Genomic DNA, 17,144 nt, shown 5'->3' on the forward strand with positions numbered 1-17,144 from the left:
GTTTTCCATTGTGCCCAGCTCCTTCTGACAGTCTGTTCATCATTCCAGGAACATCCTCCTTCCCTTCCTTCTTTGCTTCCCCTGAGGAAATCCTACTCATCCTTCACCACCACCCCCATCACCACCATGCAGAGTCACTACCTGCCCTGTCTTCTCTTCAGAATTAGTCTCCCCAGAATTAGTCTCTCTGTGGTCGGTCTCTCATCGTGCATTGACTACATATTTGCCACTTACCTCTTTTTGAGGACAGTTAGGGTTGTTAGAATCTTGATGCTGGCGATTTTCAAGAACTGAGTACACAGTTGTTGATGACAAAGAAATCTCTAATTCATTAGAGGATGTTTTCCATTTAATGGGATTAAAATAGGAGCTTTGCATTTAAAGGGAGTTTTTTGCAAATAGGTTTCCCCACCTGCCCTGCTCTTCCTTAGCAATTTTGAAATTTGCACTGGGGCATTGGAGTGATAGCGGGGGAGACATTTCTATCAGCGATCCATTTACTTTGCATAGAGCTGAGGTAACCAGTGCTTATGTGCTCTTGGTTTGCTCATTCCATACCACAAGCATCCTTCCCTATGAGGACACACATTTTTGGTCTGGAGGATGTTACATTAACTCCTTCAGGGTGCCAAAGAGAAACTTTTTCTGAGAAGTTTCCAAAAAGGAGGCTAAATTATTTGTTATAAGCAGTATTAGATATGTTTTTTCCTCTGTAGTGGTATTATTAAAGCAAATTCTTTTTTACATTAGAGAAAAGTGTAAAGAAGTCATTCATAATACTATCATCTAGTCATATTCAAGACTACTTCCTTCTAGCCTTTTTTCTATGCATTTTTAATACTTATACATTCATATTTTTAATAATTATCATAGAGCTCTTAAATTTAACTTTATGGTTGGGTGTCGGGGTTATATTTATTCTTTCTGGGGAGGATCATTAGATTTGCAGAGTTTTTTGACCTTATAAAGGTTATCTTCTAACTTAAAGTCTAAGTCTTATCTATGCGCCTTCAAACCCTTTTAAGATATTCTCTGTAAGTATTTTCTGGATACTTCTTTTTATTGTGTATGTGGTAAAAAACACATAGCATGAGATCGACCCTTTTAACAAATTATTAAGTGTGCAGTATAGTAGTGTTAACTCTATACTTATTGTTATACAACAGATCTCTAGAACTTTTCCTCTTACTTGATTGGAACTCTATTCCCATAGAACAGCAACTTCCCTTTTCCCCCTCCCCCTGGCCCCTGGCAACTACCATTCTATTTTTTGCTTCTAAGAGTTTGACTACTTTAGATACTTCATGTAAGTGAAATCATGCAGGGTTTGTCCTTCTGTGACTGTCTTATTTTCACTTAACATAATGTCCTCAAGGTTCATCCATGTTGTAGCATATGACAGAATTTCATTCTTTTTTCAGGCTGAGTAATATTTCATTCTATGTATATACCACATTTTCTTTATCCACTCATCTTTCCATGGACATTTAGGTGGTTTCCACCTCTTGGCTATTGTGAATAATGCTGCATTGAACATGGTAGTGCAAGTATCTCTTCGAGATTGTTTTCACTTTTGGATGAATATCCAGAAATGGGATTGCCAGATCTTTTTTTTTTTTTTTGTCTTTTTTCGTGACCGGTAACGGGATCGCAACCCTCGGTGTCACACCTGCACCGCGCTCAACCAGTGAGCGGACCAGTCTCCACATGGGATCCAAACCCTCGGCGGGAGCGCCGCCGCGCTCCCGATGCACCGCGCTCAACCAGTGAGCGGACCAGTCTCCACATGGGATCCAAACCCTCGGCGGGAGCGCCGCCGCGCTCCCAAGCGCCGCACTCTACTGAGTGCACCACCAGGCCAGCCTGGGATTGCCAGATCTTATAGTAATTCTATTTTTGATTCCTTGAGGAACCTCCAAACTGTTTTCCTTAGTGGCTGTACCATTTTGCGTTTCCACCAACAGTGAACAAGGGTACCAATTTCTCCACATCCCAAACTGTTTTCCTTAGTGGCTGTACCATTTTGCGTTTCCACCAACAGTGAACAAGGGTACCAATTTCTCCACATCCCAAACTGTTTTCCTTAGTGGCTGTACCATTTTGCGTTTCCACCAACAGTGAACAAGGGTACCAATTTCTCCACATCCTTGTTAACACGTTATTTTCTTGATAGTGGCCATCTTAACAGGTGTCAGGTAAAATCTTATTGTGGTTTTGATTTGCATTTCCTGATGATTAGTAATGTTGAGCATTTTTTCATATTCCAGTTGGCCATTTGTATGTCATCTTTGAAGAAATGTCTATTTAAGTCCTTTTCCCATTTTTTAATCAGGTTATTGGGTTTTTTCTATTGAGTTGTAGGAGTTCCTTACATATTTTATATATTGCCCCTTATCAGACATATGGTTTGCAGGTATTTTCTCCCATTCCGTAGGTTGGCTTTTCACTCTGTTGATTGTTTTCTTTGTTATACAGAAGCTTTTCAGTTTGATGTAGTACCACTTGTCTATTTTGGCTTTTGTTGCATGCTTTTGGTGTCACGTCCAAGAAGTCTTTGTGAAGACTACTGTCATGAAGCTTTTTCCTTATGTTTTCTTCTAGCAGTTTTATACTTTCAGGTCTCACATTTAAGTTTTTAATGCATTTAAAGTTGGGTTTTGTGTACAGGGTAAGATAAGGGTTTGATTTTATTTTTTTACATGTGCAATTCAGTTTTCCATCACCACTTGTTTTTTTTTTTTTTTTTTTTTTTTTTTTTTTTTTTTTTTTTTTTTTTTTTTTCTTCAGCTGTTTGAGGAACCTCCAAACCATTTTCCATAGGGGTTGCACCATTGTGCATTCCCACCAACAATGTAAGAGAGTTCCTTTTTTTCCGCAACCATGCCAGCATTTATCTTTCAGCGTCTTTTGGATTTTTGCCATCCTAACTGGGGTGAGATGGTATCTCAGTGTGGTTTTGATTTGCATTTCCTGGATGCTGAGTGATGTTGAGCATTTTTTCATATGACTGTTGGCCATTTGCATATCTTCTTTAGAGAAATGCTTACTTAGTTCTTTTGCCCATTTTTTGATTGGGTTGCTTGTTTTTTTCTTGTAAAGTTGTTTGAGTTCTTTATATATTCTGGATATTAGTCCTTTGTTGGATGTGTATTTTGCAAATATTTTCTCCCACTCTGTTGGTTGTCTTTTAGCTCTGTTAATTGTTTCTTTTGCTGTGCAGAGGCTTTTTAGTTTGATATAGTCCCATTTGTTTATTTTTCCTTTGGTTGCCTGTGCTTTTGGGGTCATATTCATGAAGTCTGTGCCCAGCCCTATTTGCTGAAGGGTTTCTCCTATGTTTTCTTTAATAAGTTTTATTGTTTCGGGGTGTATATTTAAATCCTTGATCCATTTTGAGTTGATTTTAGTACATGGTGAGAGGTATGGATCTAGTTTCAATGTCCTGCATATGGATATCCAGGCGTCCCAGCACCCTTTGCTGAAGAGGCAGTCCCTACCCCAGTGAATAGGCTTGGTGCCTTTGTCGAAGATCAAATGGCAGTAAGTGCGTGGGTTGATTTCTGGGTGTTCTGTTCTATTCCATTGATCAGTGTCTCTGTTTTTGTACCAGTACCATGCTGTTTTGGTTATTGTGGCTTTGTAGTATAGTTTAAAGTCAGGTAGAGTAATACCTCCAGCTTTTTTTTTTTTTGCTCAGCGTTGCTTTGGCTATTCGTGGTCTTTTGTTATTCCAGATAAATGACTGTATAGTTCTTTCCATTTCTGAGAGAAATGTCATTGGAATTTTGATGGGGATTGCATTGAATTTGTATATTACTTTGGGTAGTATAGTCATTTTCACTATATTGATTCTTCCAATCCAGGAGCATGGGATGTCTTTCCATCTTTTTGTATCCTCTCTAATTTCTCTCAGGAGTGGTTTGTAGTTCTCGTTATAGAGATTTTTCATGTCCTTAGTTAGTTCAGTTCCTAGGTATTTTATTTTTTTGGTGGCTATTGTGAATGGGCAGGCTTTCTTGATTTCTCTTTCTGCTTGTTCACTATTGGTGAATAGAAATGCTACTGATTTTTGTGTGTTGATTTTGTATCCTGCTACTGTGCTGAACTCTTTTATCACCTCTAAGAGTTTTTTAATAGATGATTTGGGCTGTTCGATATATAGGATCATGTCATCTGCAAACAGGGACAGTTTGACTTTATCCTTTCCAATCTGGATGCCCTTTATTTCCTTCTCAATTCTGATTGCTCTGGCTAATACTTCCAATACTGTGTTGAATAGGAGTGGTGAGAGTGGGCATCCTTGTCTGGTTCCTGTTCTTAAAGGAAAAGCTTTCAGTTTTTCCCCATTCAGGATGATATTGGCGGTGGGGTTATTATATATGGCTTTGATTATGTTGAGATAACATCACCACTTGTTGAGGAGAATGATTTACTTCTTGAATCCTCTGTTGTAGATATCAGGTTGACAATATGAGTCAACTTCTGTAGTGAACTTCTTTGAGCATAAAGATTTTTAGGCTTTAGGATTATATCCTTAGGATGGATTTACAGAACAGGAATTACTAGGTCACATGTAGAAGTTTTTTTTGGTGTCTAATCCATTTCCTCCTGAAGCAGTGTAATGATTGCTGAGTTTGGCCAGGCTGAGATTTGATCCTATTTATTTACCTAGAACACCTGGCAGAATGTGAGGGCAAATTTGAAGAGAACAGATATTATTTGAGGTGTCTTACCTCTATAAAGCTAGGTGACTATGCCAATTGTAAAGTAAGGCAAATCATAACTAAAGCCAAAATGTTTCATTATTTTAGTTATACTAAGTTTCCATTTATATTGTCAGAGCTAGGGCTCAGACCCTTCAAACCCATTGTACAGACTGGGTCACCAGACCCCTCTCATGCCAGGCTGGGTTTCCAGACCCCTCACATGCAGGTCTACGCTGTGTAATTGGGAAAGATCCCAGGAACCATTAGCAGATGAACCCAGTCCTCGGCAACAACAGCAGCAGCTGACAGGTCCAGTAGCTTACAGGTCTGGCAGTGGTGGCAGCCTCGTGGACGGTCTCAGCGCCCCTGGCAGCAACAGCCTCTAGCAGCAGTAGCAGCCTCCCCATGGCCCCCCAGGGGCATCCTGGGGTGGGGGGCGCTGTGGATCAGAGCCACTCATCCTTTTTACTTAAGTCATAACCCAGGACACCTGGGTGCACATGCACAATTTCATTAGACAACCAAGGAACACCTGGGCGCAGTTTAAGGCTATTGATATTTGTCAGATCATTTACCAAAAAAAGATTGTAGCAGTTTATACTTCCATGAGCAGAAGACTCCTTCTTCACTATTTCCTCAACCCTCCGTCATTGAGCAGTCTGTTTAAAAAAGACAAAAGAAAAGAAGGAAAACAACAAACATTTAAGAATTTGCTGAGTACGAATGAAATTTTGTTCTTTTAGCTTGCATTTCCTTGCCACTGCTAGTAAGGTGGAACATTGTTAGCTGTTTACATTTATTCTTTTCTGAATTGTCAGGTCCATTATGTAGAATTTCTGTCGTTACTGGGAAAATACATGCATTAGAATGACAGAGCAAGGGATAACTACCTAAAGGTAGGCAGAGCTGTGAAGTATCATTGAAAGGATGCAAAAGAGTCCAAAACCATGACTCTCACTTCTTCCTGTCCATGGGACCAGAGGGAACTATGGGAGGGGAGAGTTAGTTAGTTTTCTGCCTGTTCACTTTTTGATAAAATGGGGATAAAAAGTAATGTCTTCATAGGGCTGATGACAAGTCAATGGAATGACATTGTGCAACTCATCCACTGAGTACTCAATACATGTTGGCCCCTTCATCATCTCTTCCCTTTTACCTCCAGCTCTATTTCTGTGCTTGCAGACAGGTAAAAATAGAGGCTGCTTTGAAACATGCATTAGCAGGTACTTCTTGAGCCACCCTAGCCTGAAGGAGGACAACCGGAGAGTACAGCAGTGGCACCCCAGTGCCTCTGACCTTGAGTGCCCTCAGGGTCCCTTCAGGCTTCCAGAATTGAGGGGAGGCTCTAGCACGTTCTGGCTGTAGCTTTTGTCTTCAGGAATTCTGCAGCTTGTAGCTGCTCGGTAAGTTCTTTGCTATGACTGAGAGTACCCATTTCCCCTCCTGTGCCTTACATTCTTGTACTGAGCATAGTACCGTCCCTGCTCCCTGCCATCCCACTCCCCCAGTTCCTCCACCCCAGCACAACACTGTATATCTGGGATGAAACTTCCCCATATTTAGGCCCCTTCCCATCCTTGTCCCCCCATGGACGCTGAGGCCACCCCTTTTGTTTCACAGTGTAACTCAAGTTTCCCTGTCTGAGTAAGCAAGTTGTAGAGCTACATGAACAATTACATGCAGACACACACACACACACACCACACACACACACACCACACACGCACACGTGCGCGCGCACACACACACACACACACACCCTCGTAATCCATCAGTATTGGCTCTACAGAAAGATGTTTCCAGTTTCTACTAAGTTTTCACTCTTCTCCAAGCTTTTCTTCTTCAGCCCATAAAAAAACAAGCAGTTGTTTCATCCCCAGGGGTACTTCTGCCAGGTGGAGTTGGGCATTTGGAGCGATGCTCTGCTACTCACCCCCAGGGCAAGAGGAACAGTATTACTGGAAGAGATAGTGGTGGTGGGGAAACCTCCCTAGCGTGGGCTGTGTGATCAGGGGTTGCAGGTGCCTGAGTCATAGAGGAGGTAGGGGCCACTTCAAAGTCATTAAATGCTTTTTTAAGGCCAAGTCTGACAGGTTCAGAGTACCCCAGCCTTGGCTACTCATCTCCCCTCTCCTCCCTGCTCCTGCACTCTCTGACTTGGTGTCCATTCTCATTATCAGAGCTGTAAGGGCTCCCATGCCCTCAGAAGAGGAATTCTTCCTTTTCCTTTTTCAGCTGAAATCTACACATCTTGCTAGGTCTCCTGTCAACCACAACATATTTGAACTACTTTTACTTAACTAGTATCACTCTACTCTAACAGAATAAACAGGAGGCATCTCCCCAACTTTACTTCATCATGAAGGGGGTAATCTTCCTGCTTCTATCCATCAGCCTCTGTATTCTCCAAAGGTGTACAGTTCTGCTAGCAGTCCTCCTTTCCTTCTCAATAGTGTATTCAGCTAGCACTTACTGAGCACCTGTTACATGTCAGGCACTGGGACACTGGTCACATCATGGTCCATACTCTCAAGGAGCCCCCAGTCACTGAGAAGACTGACCAGGCAGTGCCCTGTGAGGTAGGCAGAGGGCTGTGGGAGCCCAGAGAAGGGAGGCAGCCAGCTCACTCAGAGTGCTCTGTGACTGCTGGAAGCCAGGCCCTGTCCTGTGCTTGCTGATGTAAACATTCTCTAAGTATGTAGCCCTGTGGGAGTGGCCTGTATGTATATACAGAATGCCCAAACCTCCCACTCAACTCTGAAAACCCTGAACATAGTGGCCCCCAGAACTGATCCTTGGCTACAAGGAAAATTTGACCTGGTTAGTAACATCAAAGAGGGATCCCCAAGTCACAGGTCCTCTTCCCCAACAGGCATAGTCCCCCAATGGCCAGCTTGTGCCTGGACCACTCACAGCTTTTACTTCTACAAAGACACAAAAACAAGAATAACAACTTTTGATTTTTTTAAAGCAGTAAACATTTTTTCCCTCCTAATGCAGTCTTATGTGAAACCTTAATAAATAAATCAAGTAAAAGTAGAGCTGCTCTGATTGAAACTGGGATGAGAAGTCTGGGATGGGGTAGCCCAGCATCCCCAAGGCACCTGCACGTACAGTTTAGAAAATAACAGTTGCCTTTGACCCATCACCATCACCACCACCAGCCAAGCCCAAGCTTTTCAGGTCCCACCCATAGAACCCCCAGCAGCTGGGAAATGCTAAGGGAGCCAGTGCCAGTTCCTTGGAATGCCCGGGTGTTGTGGGTGGAGCTGCTAAGAGAAAAATCGAGAAAAATGGAGGAAATCTCTTCTTAACCTTGTCTAAAATCCCAGAACTATTAAACCATGTGCCTTTCTCACTGGGCCCACCCAGGAGGCTGCTGGTGGTGGACGGGGGGTGGGGGTTAGGGGGCAGCAGGTAGACCCTGAAGGTGCTGAAGTAAGAGACCTGCCATACTCCTGAAACTCATTTTACCAACAGACCAGCCTGGGCTTGATAGAATATTAAGGTGAGGACCATGGAGAGTCATGAGAAAATAGAAACAAAAGAATAAAGAATGGTATGACAGAAATGCATTCCCATTAGAAATTTACTTTTTTTAAAGCTCATCTGATGTTAATCTTGAAACTCTAATTTCATGGGGATTTCAAGAGGCTTGTGGAGGAAAACATCCTGGTAATTGTATATGCTAATTGAGTATCTACAGGACATTGTTATAGTGATGGAAATTCCATTTCATGCAAACACTACAGCAGTCCTCCCTTTATGTCTTTGTAAAGCTGATTGACAGAGTATAAAATTGCTTTTTAATCCAATTTAGGAAACAAAACGTGTAGTGGGTTTTAGCATTTAAAAATACTTGAAGCATGGAAGCAGAAATTTGAAATATCTTGGCAGAGTGTCCATAATATTATATATCAATGGCACATTTCAGAAATATTATTTTAATGTAAGTTTCTTTGAATTGAATCATATTTTGTTCCAAAGCTTTTTTGGATTGGAGTAGGGAGAATGTATTTTAGAAATATGACCTAGAAGAAAATGAACAGAAATGAGTTTTTAGCCACATTTCTCAGGAATAGAAAGTTTAGAAGAAGTTTTTCTCTTCACCAAAAAGCACTGCAACTGCTCTCACCAAGAACACCCTCATCAAAGTCATCTCTGCGAAGGCCACCCCCACAAAGGTCACTCCAGCCTAGGCCACCAGATCCTTTGGCCTCATCTCAAACCTCATTCACTTGATCTTTCCTCACGATGGTCCCACTGAATAACTACTTTTAATGTCTTGAAGCCATCCATGACACCTTCTCTGTGTGCCACTCCTGCATCTCTGAGCACTCTCCTCCTACATCTCCTGCCCACTTCTTCACATTGGTTCTCAGGGGAGCACCATTCACTGTTCTCTCCTTTCTTGATCAAAGCTCTCCTGGGAGATCTCATGTGTCCCTACTGCTCAGCTTCTGCCTCTGGCCTGGAACACCCAAATCTGTGTCTGCAGCTTCTCTCCCAAGCTGCAGACCTGCACACCCAGCTGCCTTCAGGCCATCTCTCCAGAGATGTTCACAGGCACCTTAGACTGTTTTTGTTACCTTCTCACTGCTAAGCCTCTTCCTCCTTTGATGTCTTTTTCCCAGCTAAGGACCTCACATTCTAGTTTCCTAAACTAAAAGTTTTATAGTCACTTTTGATTCCTTCTCTTGCCCTCACATTCAGTTAAACACCAAGTCCTGTGGAAGTTCCCCCACCTTCTCCTCAATTTTGTCACCTTTCACCTGGATTATGATAGGAGCTTTCTAGAGACTTCGCCAACTTCTATCTATTCCCTGTTTTGTGGTCCTACCCATGACTTGCCCATTCTCTCAAAACCACAGTGTACCAACTCATCTCTCTACTGCCTACTGCAGTGGTTTTCAAACTGTCTTCTTAGGAGCATAAGGCTTTCTCAGATCTCTCTTGGATTCCTCCCTCAGGTTCCCTTGCACAGATTTTTTTCCATCGATTTAATGTATTGTGTTTTACGTTTCTTTTTTTCTTTTTTCTCTTTGAAAAATGACTCTGTGTCTAAAAGTTTGAAAACCTCGGAGTAATTCAAGGTAAAGGGCACACTCTGGAGCATGTCATGGAAGGCCTTTTATAACCCACTTTTCCTGCTTCACTCCCTTGGAGACTAGCAGAAAGCTGGAGTTTCGAGGCAGGTTCTGCCACCTGCAACTTATGCAACCCTGGGCAAGTTCCTGAACTTCCCAAAGCCTCCATTCTACCCTCTGTGAAACAGGAATAATAATGTTATCTTCCTCTCAGAGTTGGTATAAAGAGTAACTGAGATCATGCTTGGCATGTGTTAGTGCTTAATCAGTGTTGGCAATTGCTATCATGTCAGTACTCAGCTCCTCCAGATTCCATTATGCCCTTTGATGCTTTGGTGCCACTGCCAGCTTTGCTCCTGGCCTGGAATCCCCCCATCCCTCATCTTTGCAGTGTAAACTCTTGTTTATTAATAAATTCATCTCATATTTTCCTTTTTCTGTGATGCCTTAACAGACATAGTGCTCCACATTTACTTCCTTAGTGCTAAGTATATACCTCTTACTAAGGCACTCATGTTGAATTTTATTGCTGCTGTCTATACATTCTCCCTCCCTCCCACACTCTTACAAAGATCATAGATCATCAAGGTAGGGACCTGACCTGATTCATGTCTACATCCTTGGGGTACACAGTGGCTGCTCCCGTATCTGTGTCCTTGAGGTACACAGTGGCTGCTCCCATATCCGTGCCCTTGGGGTACACAGTGGGTGCTCCCATATCCATGCCTTTGGGGTACACAGTGGGTGCTCTCATATCCGTGTCCTTGGGTAAGCTGCGGATGCTCCTATACACTATGAGCACTCCCATATCTGTGCCCTTAGCACCATGGCACTTCCATATCTTTCCTTGGGATACACTGTGGGGACTCACATATTTTTCAAATGAAATAAAGAGACTGATGAATAGATAAGTGAACCTGGAAGAAGCAGGTACCTTGTGCTGAGGACCCTTGAATGGCACTACATATCACCAGGTTTAGTTTGGCAGTTTAGCTTTGCTTTATGCTCGTTTCCATGTTGGTCAGTTGGTGACTCCCAGTAGCCAGTTCTCCAACTGATCTGCTACTGTGATAAAATTGCTAAAGTATTTTACATACAAACAGACTCAATTATGTGTGGGATACATACACACAAAACATAAGTCATCTCTACAATAATTTGAACATTTCAGGTTTTTTTTTAGCAAAAATAGCTACTGTTTAATATGCCAGGTACTATGTGAATGAGTGAATGCTTTATGTATGTTATCTTATGTAATCTTCAAAAATTAAAACTAGTCAGATATGTGTTTTTATTATTCCATTTTTGCACATAAGCATACTGAGGTTCAAAGAAATTAAATAATTTTTCCAAGGTGTCATAGCTAAATAGTAGAGCCAGGATTACAAGCAGTGGTTCAGAGTGGCAGATGGCAGATGAGAGGAGGTACTATGGTCTGCGTGTTTATCCCCTCTAGAGCTCATGTGGGAGCTTGATTCCCATTGTGGCAGTGTTCAAATGTGGGGCCTTTAAGAAGTGATTGAACCGTGAGGCCTATACTCTCACGAATCTACTAATCCATTCATGGAATAATGAGTTAATAGTTTAATGGGTTTTCACGGGTACGGACTGGTAGCTTTATAAGGAGAGCAAGTGAGCACATTAACAAGCGCTCTTGCCCTCGTCGCCATGTGATAGATACCCTGAATGCCATGGGACTCAGTAGAGTTCCCACCAAGAAGAAGACCCTTACCAGATATGCCCACTGCACCTTGGACTTCCCAGCCTCCAAAACTGTAAGAAATAAACCTCTTTTCATTACACATTATCCAGTTTCAGGTATTCTGTAATAAGCAACAGAAAACAAACTAATTCAGGAGGTAAAGCAGGGAACCTTGGTGATGTGCACTTTATTCTCCATCACAGCATGATCTGAGCAAGCCATGGTTGCTTGCAGTATTTTTGTCTTTTTTTTTTTTTGCTGCTGCTGCTGGCCAGTACAAGGATCTGAGCCCTTGACCTTGGTGTTACAACACCGAACTCTAGCCAACTGAGCTAACCGGCCAGCTATGTTTTTGTTTTATTCCTGTGTGTGTGTGTGTTTTACTGAGTCCAGGAAGTAGGCAACATTGAGACTAAGAATATGTAGCATCTTTACCAAATAGCACTAATGTTATTCCCTGAGCTCTTCACTGATGCTTTAAAAACATCTTTTCCAGGACATAGGCCCTTTTTTTATCAGAGCCAGTTGCACCAAAGAATTGTAGACATGCAAAAAATTGCTGTCTCTGGTTATTGTTTGTTTGATTGTGTGGTTTGCTTTTTGTGTTTTTGATGCAAATGTAGAAAATAGGCTTGTATTACATATATACATATAACATTCACATACATGCATATATAGAGAGTGAGAGAGGAATAAAAATGCTTATTACAGAAAACTTGAAAAGCACAGAAAAAACACAAAAGAAATTAATCTCCCATAAAATCAAATATTTAGCTGTCATTAACATTCAGTCTGTTACCTTCCAATGTTTTTTTAATGCCTACATATACATTTTATTATCATGTGACTTAATGGTATTATTGCTGTTGAAAATCCCAAAAAGGGAGGCTATGAATTAATATCTTGGATCACATGTCTATGTGAAAGATAACTATGGGATCGTTTTCACTCAAATTATTATAGAATTTTAAGATCTTAACAAAAGACGCTTTAGCAGTTACCTGGGGTAGCCTCTGACAAGCCTTCTGCAGCTTTCCTGGCAGGTGAGCCAGCCTCTCCTCAAATACCCACATCAGTAGGCACTACTCATCCCCAAAGACCATGTGTGTCCTGACTTTATCTGCTCTGGTATTGGGCATAAAGAACTGGATTGTGACACAAATAGATTTTGAAAAGTTGCTTCCAAAACCTTTAGAGCACTGTACTTCAAGATCAGTGTGATTTGAGAATCTGGGAAGGAAGTTAGAGGCAGGATGGCAGGCAAGATAGTGCAGGATGCTGGCTTAGCTGATAGAAGCCAAGTCTTTATTATAGACAGGCAGAGCATGTTCCCTGATTTGCAAGCTATAGTTTATTCTAATTGATTTCTGCATACTTGTGGATAGAGATCTGCCCTCTTCCATTTATTTTTCTCTTGACAAGTAAGATATGAAATGTTGTTCCATGCCTTTCTAATTTAAACGTTGCACTTGTTGAGAACTGATCTTGCCAGCCATTTTAAGCCTGGCCAAAAACATAACACATTGTTGTTATTAGCCTTTATCATTTGGTTGGTCCAACATTTTGTTTGGAACTATAAAGGAGTATAATTCTCCTTTATAGGCATAGCCTATTTCTGCCATAAAATAGATACGATGAGAATGCAGAGGGACATTTCCTTGGTGAGTTGCTTTGGTCAGCCTCATGAGGCTGTTTAGGCCACGGGTACTCATTTTGAGAGTCTTCTTGGGAAGTAAGATTTCAATTTAATTCAACTTTCTTTTTATATTACCTTGATGTGCAAAGCACTGTAGGAGGTGCAATAGGAGGAATTAAGGTGAAGATGACAGGGTTCATGCTCTTCTTGAGTGTCTCACGTTTCCGCTGAGAGGAAAGACACATGGATATAAGGCGGCGTGTGAGAAGAACACATACAAAAAGATCAGAGAGAGGTTAGAGGAGAAACAAAGCATCACCTCGTGGCCTACATTTGGGGCTGTGGGCAATGTCCTTGAAGCCATCTGCATCCATTCAGTCTGCAAGCTGAGTAAGCCATCTGTCTCACACACGTGTACTGCTTGCTCAAGTGGACGTAGATGCCCTGGTGGCCAACGATGCTTCTTTTTTTTTTTTGTCCTTTTTGAGATCGGCCTTACCGCGCTCAGCCAGTGAGCGCACTGGCCATTCCTATATAGGATCCGAACCCGTGGCGGGAGTGCCGCTGCGCTCCCAGCGCTGCACTCTCCTGAGTGCACCACGGGCTTGGCCCCAACGATGCTTCTAAATGGATTTTTGTTTTATTACATTTATTGTAATTTTTTGTCATATTTTCTATCAGTGGATACTACACTGATGACTTCATTCATGGGCATCAGTGAAATTTGTTCATGATAAAATTGGTTCAGTTATTTGAAGATTGGAAAACATTGTGTACAGCAGTGCTGTCCAAAAGAACTTTCTTTGATAAATGGAAATGTTCCTTGCAGTGTCCAATACAGTGGTCATTAGCCACATGCAGCACTTGAGGACTTGAAACATGGCTGGTGGGATGGAGGAACTGAATTTTTAATTTTGTTTGATTTTTATTCATTTAAATTTAAATAGCCACATGTGGTAGAAGCTACCATATTGGACAGGGACAGAGCAGATCTGTAGTATCCCTTTGTCATTAATTTTCTGAAACTGCCCCTCTAGCCCCTGCCAAGTTGCCTCTGCCCCACCTCTTCCTAGTTTGTTCTCTACCCACAAATGTGGGTTACTACCAGGCCTACTTCTTCTCAAATACCTCTGTTGCTGAAGTTGCCTCAGGCCAAGAGAAGAGTTGTTTCATGGATGTTTAATGAAATGATTTTGAAAGCCTTTTCTAATCATAGAAAGAATGGTAGTTTACACTTTTCTTTCAACCACCATCTGATTCTCAGGGGCCTTAAAGATATTTCTGTATATCTGGGACACATGAGGCTAGTTATTTTCATATTTAGTTTGTTTCAAATATCGTACAGGATGATCCTTCTTAAAAATTAACTATTTGATAGGTAGGATGGCTTTGAATAATTAATAGAAACTCAGATCAAAATCTTATTCTAAAGCTCTCATTAGGCAAGAAATTTTTGTTTTCCTTTGCTTTCCTGCTGATTATTAAGGGTAACCAAATGGTCTTCCTTCTCTAACTTACTCTGAAACACTTAGTACAGTTCATAGCATTTTTCAAGTTATATGTCTTTTTCATGACTCATAGTCTTTGGGTATCTGAGACCCTTGCAGTACTACATAGTAATGTGCATTGTAAAAGCTTCTATTAAGGTAACAAAGTTATGAGAGGATGGCCTGGTACCTCTGAACATAAAATCCACCTTTTATATTTATATAATGGTTGATATTTATTGTAAACATTGTACTAGCTGGATTGCTACGTAATTCTCTATTATTACTTTTCCCCCAAAATTTTTGTCTTGCACTATTTAAAACAAGATGTAGGAGGAAAACAGTAGCCTGTAGAATCCAAAAAGGCAAATGACCAAAATGTTCTTTTGTAACTCATGCTTGAAAAGTTCCCTTCAAAATAACAAGCACCTTTTATAGACCAGCCTGGAAAGAGGTCCTTCTATTGAGGTCTTCTATCAAGAAGGGCTTTCTATCGACCTTGACACTCCCAAGTATAATGACTGTGTCAGTGTTCTACTGCTGCTCTCTGGGAGTCTCTATTACTTCCCTACTCTTCCTGCTTTGAGGCCAGAGGCTTGGAGGATTCTTCAACTATCAGACCCAAAATGAGGAAAGTTTCAGTTGCTAAACCAAATGTCCAAGTGTGTGTTCCCACCTTTGCTGGGCCAAAGCTGAGTGTGCTGACAGGACAGGAAGCTTAATGGTGATTGGGTGATGCCCAAAGGGTATACATCCTCGGTTAGATGATAATCAGGCATTGATACTGGTGTCATAATCTTCATTCTGTATTTTGGTACTCTTCCATCCTTCACCTTCTTTCATAAATTTCCACTGACAGGAAAATCCACAGGCAATTTTTCTGACATTAAAATTTTTGCGCATCTCTTCTCGTAGCACTTCCTTTTGCTGTGTTCATCCCATTTTAACTAAATGCATCCCTCCATAGCTTGCGAGTCTCCATTTTAAAGGAGATATGTGGGCTGTCACTGTGGTTGTTGTAGTTGGGGGTGGTGCTGGTGATAGGGCGTGTGTGTGTGTGTGTGTGTGTGTGTGTGTGTGTGTGTGTGTGTGTGTGTGTGTGGGGGATGGATCGGGAAGGGGGGATAATGAGGAGTAGAGCACAAGGAGAATGCCAGCACAGAGAAGTTAACATTTGCAAATATAAAATACCCTTCTAAACTTGCTCCCCTTTCTATTCTGTAGTAAATACAAAAGAATAAAAATGGAAACGTAGTCTGCTCTCAGCCCCCAGGAAGAATATCCGGTCTTGCCCTGTACTCCCACCTCCTCAGTAGAAGATAGGAACGAAGAGGTATAAGCTGAGACCCCTCCAGTCTTTGCGAAAGGATCTAAAAGAACATTACAGTTTGGGGTCTGTACTGCTCCCCTCTCTTGGGTCTTCCTATGTTCGGGCTGCCACCTTCTTTCCTCCAGCATCTGAGCAGCTATGGGTGGCTCTTTTCATAGGACGAGGTCCTTCTCCTTGAGAGATCTGAATAGAAAAATATAATGGGCAGCACTAGTTAGGATCAAATCTCTCTGGTGCACTTGAGTTAGCCATATAGCTTCTTAACTTTCATGTGTCTATTCTTTATATTTTCATTCTGGTTACAAAACTATACCAAAGTATTTTGTCTTCTACATTTTTCTTTATGCTATTTGAGTCTCTCTCTATGTATATATATGTACATATATATATTTCCTTGATTAGAGTATCTTAGCTTGAAAGCCTCTGGTCTTCACTATAGGAAACTAGTACAAGGCTAGTCATCTGTCAGCAAACTTTGGATTGCTGAATGTTTTGAAATGTAGTAATGAGGTTGCAGGTTTGATGAAATGCTTATAAATGGTGGCTTTAGAGAAATCAACCTATTTTCAATATTGAATTACAAATTACTGTGTATTAACACATCTGTCTCCTGCCTTTTTTATTTCAGTACCTACTAGAAATGAAAAGCCTAATTCTACCCCCAGAACATATCCTGAAGAGAGGAGACAGTGAAGCAATAGCATATGCATTCTTTCATCTTGCGCACTGGAAGAGGGTAGAAGGGGCTTTGAATCTTTTGCATTGTACGTGGGAAGGCAGTAAGTAATTTTCTTTTTTTGAAACGCTTTTTATGAGCATGAAAACGTGCTAAAACTGTTTTTGCCCTGAGTGTTCAAGATGAATAATGAAGATTTGCATATGTGTAGCACTCATTTTCTGTAATGCCCCATCACTAAGACAGGTAGTGACTTAGGCTCTCCTGATCCCCGGTGGTGGTAGGTATTACTGTGGTGATGCCATCTCTATGGCTCAGAAAGATAACTTTATACAATAGATGGGGTGAACCTGGCAAGGGAGCACTCTACCATCCTGAAAACTCTCTTTGAAGACCTGAACAGCCCTTGGTAATGTTTGGCATGGGCTGGACAGCCCTTGGTAATGTTTGGCATGGGGCTGGACAGCCCTTGGTAATGTTTGGCATGGGGCTGGACTCTGATCACCACTTCTTGATGGCC

The 17,144-nt window shown here is 41.5% G+C and overlaps 1 protein-coding gene across 2 annotated transcripts in view; it reads left to right on the plus strand.

The window, feature by feature from the left end:
* Window positions 1-17,144, plus strand: part of ST7 (suppression of tumorigenicity 7) — a 204,862-nt gene that overhangs the window by 167,298 nt on the left and 20,420 nt on the right. For both annotated transcript variants that reach the window (XM_008581019.1, XM_008581028.1), the window contains one exon: window positions 16,577-16,727. In XM_008581019.1, the coding sequence (XP_008579241.1) occupies window positions 16,577-16,727 (151 nt within the window). The remainder of the gene's footprint in view (window positions 1-16,576; window positions 16,728-17,144) is intronic.

The sequence above is a fragment of the Galeopterus variegatus genome, unplaced genomic scaffold, assembly GCF_000696425.1.
Source record: "Galeopterus variegatus unplaced genomic scaffold, G_variegatus-3.0.2 Scaffold89, whole genome shotgun sequence".
Classification (NCBI taxonomy): Eukaryota; Metazoa; Chordata; class Mammalia; order Dermoptera; family Cynocephalidae; genus Galeopterus; species Galeopterus variegatus.